The sequence below is a fragment of the Austrofundulus limnaeus genome, unplaced genomic scaffold (assembly GCF_001266775.1).
Source record: "Austrofundulus limnaeus strain Quisiro unplaced genomic scaffold, Austrofundulus_limnaeus-1.0 Scaffold3, whole genome shotgun sequence".
NCBI lineage: Eukaryota > Metazoa > Chordata > Actinopteri > Cyprinodontiformes > Rivulidae > Austrofundulus > Austrofundulus limnaeus.
The window spans coordinates 8,048,257-8,057,171 of NW_013952405.1; the positions used below are offsets into that span (position 1 = coordinate 8,048,257).

Consider the following 8,915-nt stretch of genomic DNA (forward strand, 5'->3'; position numbering starts at 1 on the left):
AAAGAATACGTTTTAAATAAAAATATGGCGTTACAAAAATTACATTTTTTAGTGGTTGTAATTCTAATACTTTTATCATTTGTACGGACATGTTTTTAAATATTATTTTTGTCATAAAAAACGCAAAATAAACATGAACCTACAGCGGGTCAATTAGTTCTTCAAATGATAATGCTAATGTATTGATATTTTTCTAATTTTGATTTAAGTTTGCTTGTTTAGCGTCGTCACAGTTGCTAGGTGACATGACGTATGCCGGGGTAAGGACGGGAGGCTAGACCATCCAAATTCACAGACTATTTTTTTCCGGTCTTCCCGGTCTACCAAGGACCCAGCCCGCCACGACCCAGTAGTCTGGTTCCTCCGGAGGACCCGGCCTGTCGTTTTGGACACAGCCAATGTCTTGTGACGTCCACGGCCTACCCCAGTTGCCACTACTGTGCATGTGTGTCAAGGACAGAAAGGCAGACGTGGCAGTGGAAGGTGTCAAAGCAGTTTGGAGAGAAAAACAAAGTAAAGAACAAAAAAAAAACTATTTATCGATTATTAAATTAGTCATCGATTATTTTAATAATTGATTAGTCGTTGATTAATCGATTAATCGTTGCAGCCCTACAAGTAACAAACAAAGAAAGAAAGAGCTTCCTCCTTACAGTGAAACATGGAGGTTTTATCATTCTGTGGAGCTGCTTTTGGTTTAGAAGGACAATGTGACCCTGTATGGATGACGTCCATCCTCTCTGCACCTTGAAGAGTACAAGCCTCGACCCATGGCCGTTATTTTGCCTGTCACCCACCTCTTTCTGCCCTGCTTTCCTCTTCATACACATTTAGAGTAAAGTTTAGTGGTGCCAGATGTAAAGAAAAGAAAAGATAATCTTTGGTCTTGCAGATGAAAAAAATTGACCTGGAGCATCTTGACTCACAAGAGAATAAAAAAAGAAAGATGAACTTTAAAGRAAAAAAAATGTCCGGCAATACGCCCTGACCTATATTTCCTTTGAAAGCTTTCGAGCAGAGCTGAAAAGTACCTCTGCACAAAGAAAACCYTTAAACTTTTAAAAGTTTCGGCGAACAGCAATGGAGCAGTGGCAGAAACTAATGATAATTCTGACCCGGAGTGTCTGTTTCACTTGAAATTTCACTGACGGTGTTCTGCCGAGTGCTTTGAAGTTGAATGAGAGGGAGTGGAGAGTTTTTGCAGCAAAGTGATAAATGTGGAGTTGTGATTCATTGTTTTGAATTGGAAGCTGCTGCTTTGCAACGACGGCTGAAACAGCAGCACTGCCGCCGCTCAGATAATCTAAAATGAAATGCTCAGCATAACTGAAAATGTGATGTCTCTCTACGGATTCTTCAGCCGCTCTGAATTGAGCCCAYGGCTGTGACTCTCAATTTTTTTATTCAGTTCATCCAGACGCTACGCATATTGGAGGACTTGCTTTTCCTGGAAGCCATTTTAATAGCTCTTCCTTCTCCCTCAATCAGGTTTTCTGGAATGAGGTCAGACTGAAGAAGTAGTTCTCAGAGGAAATCACTAAAACAGCAGACKAGATGATAGACTAAACTAGTTGGGATTAATCCACTGGTGAACACTTGAAATATTTATCAAGAGTGTCGTAAATGAAAACATTCTTTGCATAAGAATTCTATTTACACTGAGCTGAATTTGCTTTTTATACTTTTATAATGTTTGTTTCTTTTTCCCCATCAGGGATAAAATATCGGAGCTTCATGGAAACATGTTTGTGGAGGAGTGTGAGAAGTGCGGCAGGTATGTGCAATCACACTGATCAAAATACTCTAATTACAAAACTCACCCCAAAGAGTACATATAATTTAAATTCAAAGTGACTCAGAAACTCCAACATTTCTCAAACCTGCAGGGTTTTGTTTAGGGCTGCACCAAACAATTATTTTGATAGTCAACTAATCTGTCGATTCTTTTTTTGATTGTTGATTAGTCACTGTTATTTCCGTCACAACGTCCATCTGTTCTTCCCTTKGGGTGGAACTTTCCCACCTGCAGAGGATGTAACCACAGCTCCAGTGTTTGTGGTTCAGGTGATCATGATATYTTTCACTGCCGCTGTGCTGCCATGGAAGGATCGAGTCTGCATTTTACTTTCTTGGGTTGATTTTCAGTGAAATGTAGCAAACTATTGAAAGCCTGTCTTGTTTTTTAGCCTCTTCAACGTGACTTTCTTTACGTTCTGCCATTATTAATACAAAAAATAAATAAAAATAGGTCTGAGATTTGTAGGGCCCCTATGATTTCCACAATGCAGAAATTGCAGAAGGAATCACAGATTTAACACAAATTGTAATCCAGTATAAAACGTGGAATCTCACGGAATTTTCTGACATATTTTGGACATAATGTATTTTGGATGCTGCTGTTTTCTGCACCTGCCATTACCTGGTTTATTTATTTAATTACTTATTCACCTTCAAGGCAACATTTTATCTTTGTTTAATTTGAGTGGAAAATAATAAAATGCCTGATAATTAAATGTTCTAGGGGGTTAAATAAATAAWTTTCATTTAATAATCAGTTGTAGCTCATTATAGTTTTGGGGAATCATCATTACGTTTGACTGAAGGGGTWCTAGTGGTATGACAATATGGCTCAGGGGGTTCACAAGTCTAAAAAGGTTGGGAACCACAGAAATATTGTATCAACACTGTTCACGTTCAGACATTCCCTTTTGACATCACTTCCTGTTACTTCATATGCAAATATCTCAACAACTGTTCTTCTCAGCGGCGTGAAAGTTTATTTGCGAAATGTTATCAGTGTTTTCTTTCCAAATATGCATTCATATTTATTACAAAAATTTGATGTCGCAGACACTTTAAGGTTTTATTCCTAGGTTAGTAAGATCATTACTAAGAATGTGTCATTACTTTAACAAGTTTTTAATAAATCTAAATATTACATTTGTATTGATGAAGACATTTAATTAGTTTGTCATAAGAGTAAATTCATTTTTATCGTATATCAGATTAGCCAACAAAGTACAAAATCAAACTAAACGTGCTAACGTTTTACTACAAACTTGTCATTACTGAAAAGAGTYGGAAAAAGCCTTGAAAATGTCTCGCATCAAAGCTGCCTAAAACAATGTTTTTGCAACCAGAATAGGTCAGCCATCTACAAATCAGCCTGCTGTCACACAAGCCTCTCCCTGACAATGAGGTCTGAAAGATGTGTGTAAACAGAAAGCTGCATACTGTGCACATGTTTCAGTTCATCGTGTGCACCTTTGACTTTAAAAAAAAAAAGACTCACATCAGTTTTATTTGGTAAATTGTCTCCTTGTCAAAAATAAATATGAATAAGGTGGAGTTAGCAAACCTTAATTTTTAGGGTTTCATTTTGCTGAGGATGATCAAATATAATTTGTGTATAAATGTGACTGTCTCTCTTTTCACTTCTTAAATTCAGCTACAAAGAACAAAAGTGTGAAAACAGGGTTTTAAATGGTGACTCTTGTTTTCTACCACTGTGGTATTTTGACCAAAGATGTCCCAGACATTTCATTAACACCTCAGGAAACTGTAAATAACCTATGGGCTCATAWTTCCATTTTAACTCCTATTTTCCACTGTTTTGCTTTTCTTATTAGCTCCACTTCTTTAGTCAACAAAGAGCCWACTGCAGCTAAAATGTTTCATAAAACATGCAGAGTGTAGGTTCAGCGACTGTTCACTCACGTCAGCATACACAGTATCTGAGGGTTGGTTTTTTTTTTTTGTTGTTGTTGTTGTTGTTGTTTTTTGCATGTTGTGTCAGCAAAGTCGCTCTGCCAACTCCCCACAAGGATTTACTCAAGTTTTTGTAGGTTAAAGATAGCTTTATCTCTGTTTATTAAACATTAGATAACACAAGGATTAAAAAAAACCTTGTTAATATTTATGAGCTATATGGGTAAAAGCTCAGAGGGACTGAAGCATATTCTCTGCAGTGAAAGAGAAACACCATGTCTGTAATAAACAAAAGCTGCTGCACACATCAAAGGTGCACCAGTGTGTGTGCGCTGCCTTCTTTGCACACTCGAAGCCCTGCCATAATTAATGCTGAAATCAGCTTTAGATTTGTTTATAATACCTTGCAAAACAATGTGGCCCTTTTTTCAGAGGAGAACTTCCAAAAGGTTAATGGAAACTCGTTATCTCCAAATGTTTCCAAGAACTCTACAGTGGCTTCATTTTTCCCTCCRTGGCTTCAGACGTTTCTATCAAAGGGTTACGATACGTGAAAGTGGAAGTTGGGGACTGAAGAACAGGTGTACGTACGTTTAAACAACTCTGTAGCAACAACCAGATGGGAAAAGTCCTTGTGTGTCCTCTAAAAGCATTTTTTATAATTTTTCTTGAATTGATGAGCTTAGTCTAGTTTGTCTTGTGTGTGTGTGTGTGTGAGTGTGTATAGATGCTGCATGTGAAACAGTTTTTCTTTTTCACCCGAAGGTCGAAAAAGTGGCCTCGGATGCATTCAAGTGTTAAACTTTGGGGATTTATGCTTTTTCCAGGCAGTATGTCAGGGAAAAGGTGATAAGTGTGATGGGTCTGAAACCGACGGGGCGTTATTGTGAAGTGGTGCGATCCAGAGGGCTGAGGGCCTGCAGGTAAAACACACACAGGCTTGTGTTTCTGTCACTTTGATAAAAACGAGCATCATCACCAGTTTATGCATCTGTKTTTAATTATAAAAAGAGGAAAGCTGATCAGCACCATACTTGACTGGGAGGACGCGCTGCCAGACAGAGATCTGAACAGAGCAGATGATGCAAGCAGGTAAGACTAACACCTGTTTCATCACCGRTCTTGATTTCTGAGCAACACACCGTTCTGTCACGTTTCTGCGCTCATTTCCTCCAACATCTCTGTTTCATCCCACGCTGGCAGACAGCCGCACTCGGTCGAACCTGAAATGAAAAAATGTCAAACGGAAGTGTTGAATTGATTTTTTTCAGCTCTTTGCTGCTTTAGTGACCGTTTTCCTGTTCTGCTTTATTTGAAAGTCTTTTTTGTCTTTGTTTTTTTTACAAGCATCTCAGTCAGCTTTTATGTTCCCTTCAGACACAAAAGCTTTTGCTGTGTGTTTACTGAGCAGCAAGATAAACTGGATGTGTCACCCAGATCTGCTGGCACATAATAGATGCTTAATTACTTTTTAAATTACAGAGAGGACAGACCTTTGAACTGTGAATTGTTGGTTTGTGGAAAGGGAGAAAATGTGAAATACAACTGTTATTCAAAGGTGACTCACTCTTCTGCAACAAAGATAATAAATGTTAGATATTGTACGTGATTAGACTTGAATTGGATCACTCGTGGAAGCTGTGTTCCCTTTCTATAAGTTGCTTTGCTCCTTTGAGTGAGCGCTCACGTTGTTACAGAAACAGAGGTAGCCCAGATTTGTTTTACTATGATGAGCAACAGAAGATTACTCCATAGACAGACTGTGTTAGCCAGAGAGAAAACAGCACTGAGCAAAGGCTTTAGCTCAAAAAGTGTGCGATTCATCACTGTCACATTGTTCACTTCAAATTCTTGGGGTCATGACTCAGTTAGAAAGTGACTCTTGATTCTTAAATCTAAATTGATTCACAACAATTCTTACTGAAATACCAATGAAGTACAAGGCCATCATGACAGACATTAGAAATTGTGCATTTTTGAAAAGCTTGAAAGATTTACTGTACATACATTGTTACAGGAATAAAAACAACAGAGTTTAATATTTTCAGTCATATCAAAAGATGTTCTTTGAATCCATGAAAATATGGCAAATCCTGTCAAATAAAAAGTAAATACAGTGTTGAATTATCTAAAAGTTACTGCTTTCTGTAGCTTTGAATCCTTTATAAATGGGACTTTTATGTGATAGTGTTAGAATGAAGGGACATTTTKTTGACCTGTATCACGATATGGGGTTTGAAATGTGGCTAAACATTATAAATACATAAAAACTGTGTATAGCTGTTACCGGATCTGTTGCAGCGTATCGTCAGACCCTGTTCTGTTGTTTTTCCTCAGCAGAGTCAGAACTTTAAAACAAAACCTAATGATTTTTTTACAGCTCAGGTACAAACATCTCTGCAACTACAGCACATTATTTAACATTTCGGTAGTTTTGCAACTCATGACTGACGATTTAGGATAAAATGTTTATTTATAATTTACTAAACCTTAATTTTTCAAAACTGGCTTTTTAAAATATTGAATTTCTCCTCCCTGCAGCATCACTGAACCCAAAATTTGACCAAGGTGTTCACTGATGACACTGACTGCACTTCCTGCTGCATTATTTCCCCTCTCTGTATTGATTATCATCAGAACACCAGCTCTGTGCACCGAGAGTCTCAGGAAACAGTTTCTGAACAGTCTGAATCACTTCAGCAGGAACTAACCTGCTTTCTGGCTCATCTTTAAACACCACTGATCTGTCATCAGTGAAGATGCACAGAGAAATGTGCAGCAAGTCAGCTGTGCCACACAAAAACTGTTTTTGTGGTGGTGCAGCGACTCGTCTGTAAAACAGCAGAGACTTTGCCTTCATGTGAAAAACAGTGTAATTTTTTTTTTCTCCAAACGGACATTTTTCTTCCTCTCCAAGCTGGAGAAGTGACAGTTTTCCCCCACTCATAGATAAATATACCTTTTAAATCGAAATGGTTCATTTAAGTGACAGGGTTGTATTTTTCAGCCAGTAGTGACTTTAGTCGCCTGGTATTGGCCTGCTGTTAGCCGTGGTAGAAGTGGAGTTTTGTTTTGTTTTTATTCTTTTAAATCCATCTGTTTAATTGGAAAAGCCACAATTAAACATCAGTTTCACATTGTCAGCAAAGAATAAAAAAATAAAATGTCCTCCTGATACTTTTTTTAATTCCCACATGCCAAAGAAAGCTGACTGGACATTGTTTCCACGTCCTTTTAACAGCTAAATGTTCACCGTATTGTAAAGCGGCATCTCTGCAGTAATTGAGTTTTTTTTTCTTTAGTTTATGCTGAACATGTAAAAAAATTATTTGGAGAAGGGATTTTATTTATTTATTTTTTATTTAATTGCCATGCTAAATTTTTGTAGCAACGCAGTCAAACTAAAATTGATTTAAATCCCCTTGAAGCCGAACRCGCCCAAGCGCTGCCGTTCTTCGCTCTGACTTTCATGCACACCCACTTGTATGAATTACCCTTGAGGAATAACTGGCAAATATGAGGAATGTCAAAGAAGGCACATTTCCTGTTTCTGCCTGATTTTATTTATTTTTATTTATTTAATTTTTTTTAATCTCCATCTGTTGGCTTTGCAGAAAAGCAGACCTGGCACTGACTCTGGGCACGTCCATGCAGATCAAACCCAGTGGGGACCTCCCACTCCTCACAAAGCGCAAAGGAGGGAAGGTGGTAATAGTCAACCTGCAGCCTACTAAACATGTGAGTCTTATCAGCACGCCACTTTAACACAGCTCCATGTCCAGAGTTTCTATCAAGGTAGCATTTGATTTATTTGAATAAATAATTTGTAAATATATTTTGCACAGGTCCACAGTCCTGCAGGTTTGACTTGTTTCTCTGCTCCAACACTYCTGACTCAGTGACTGAATGAACTCTTCGAGTTCAGCAGAATCCTGTTAACATCTATTCATTAAAATCAGGTGTGCTGGAGCAGAGAAACCTCTAAAATACATGTCAAACYAAAGGCCTGTGGGCCATATTTGACCCTCGTTAACATTTTTTTTCTGGTCCCAAAGGGAATACTTTAAGTGTGAAATAGTTTTCTGGTTTCTCTTTTTTGTCACTGGATTTAGTGCATTCGTCTCATGACAGTTGGCCAACTTTAGAGCCAAAAAATTAAGTTAGAGTTTTTCAGTTATCTTTGATTTTTGGTGTGTAAAAAGCAACATAGAATCAACTTTAATTATCTTTTGCTCTATTCTCCTATTTTAAAGTAAAATAATTTGATTTAATGTGAGGGTTGTTTTTTTACCTAATTTTCTGGAATATGATAAAATGCATCTCTAATGCTGCATTCACAYYGAATGCRATTTCAGCGTCAGGAGCATCAGGTTTACATGCAAAGTCTATGGTGGACGCGTGTCAAACAGCGTTGGCAAGTACTGCGGCGCGATGAGAGCAGCGCGATTTGAACGATTTGAGAAAAGCATTGTCTAGAGTTGGAAAATCTGAATTTTTGCAGCTCGACGCGGCGTGTCAGCCAATCAGAGAGACTCCACTGTGTGACAAAGTGACAGATTTTCCGACGGGACAGTTTCCTGAATGATGTCCACTAACCTGAGACAGATGGAGAGGAGCTCTTTAGCTGAAATCTGGTGCCTGCAGTCGATGTCCTGGCAGGAGATATCAGCACCGATGCGGGTCAGCGGCTCATCAAACTGGACTTGGGACAAAAATAGTTCTGAAAGCGAGCCTTGTTAGCTCGCAGCTCCTGGGTGATGAAACTCATCAAACTCAGAACGTCTCTGAATTATCTGGTGAATTAATTATGAATTAATTATCTGATGAGCGCAGCGTTCTCTTGCATATAAATAACTCAGTAAATAAAGCAAAGCCACTTTCTTTATTTCTGCCGACATTAAACAGAGACCAGCAGAGGGGGCGGGGAGACTTGACGCGCGTCAAGAGCAGTTTTGACTCGCGTCTGACATCAAAGTGCACAAGCGTCCAACTTGAAGCGTTGGACGCAATTTTGACGCTGAAATCGCGTTCAGTGTGAACGCAGCTTTAGATATAAAAAAAGAAAATGTTGTTCACAGAGAATAAAGCTTAAGAAATAAATGCTAATGATATATTTCTTAAAGGGCAATATCATGTAAAATCAACTTTTTTGAGTTTTATATCATGTTATAATGTTATACTCTCATAAAACATGCCCAAAACCTTGC

The 8,915-nt window shown here is 38.2% G+C and overlaps 1 protein-coding gene across 1 annotated transcript in view; it reads left to right on the forward strand.

The window, feature by feature from the left end:
- The window catches only part of sirt6 (sirtuin 6), a 20,502-nt gene that overhangs the window by 8,259 nt on the left and 3,328 nt on the right, over positions 1 to 8,915 (forward strand). The window contains exons 4-7 of the mRNA XM_014020975.1: positions 1,715 to 1,774; positions 4,536 to 4,631; positions 4,720 to 4,800; positions 7,323 to 7,446. Coding sequence (XP_013876429.1) covers positions 1,715 to 1,774; positions 4,536 to 4,631; positions 4,720 to 4,800; positions 7,323 to 7,446 — 361 coding nt within the window. The remainder of the gene's footprint in view (positions 1 to 1,714; positions 1,775 to 4,535; positions 4,632 to 4,719; positions 4,801 to 7,322; positions 7,447 to 8,915) is intronic.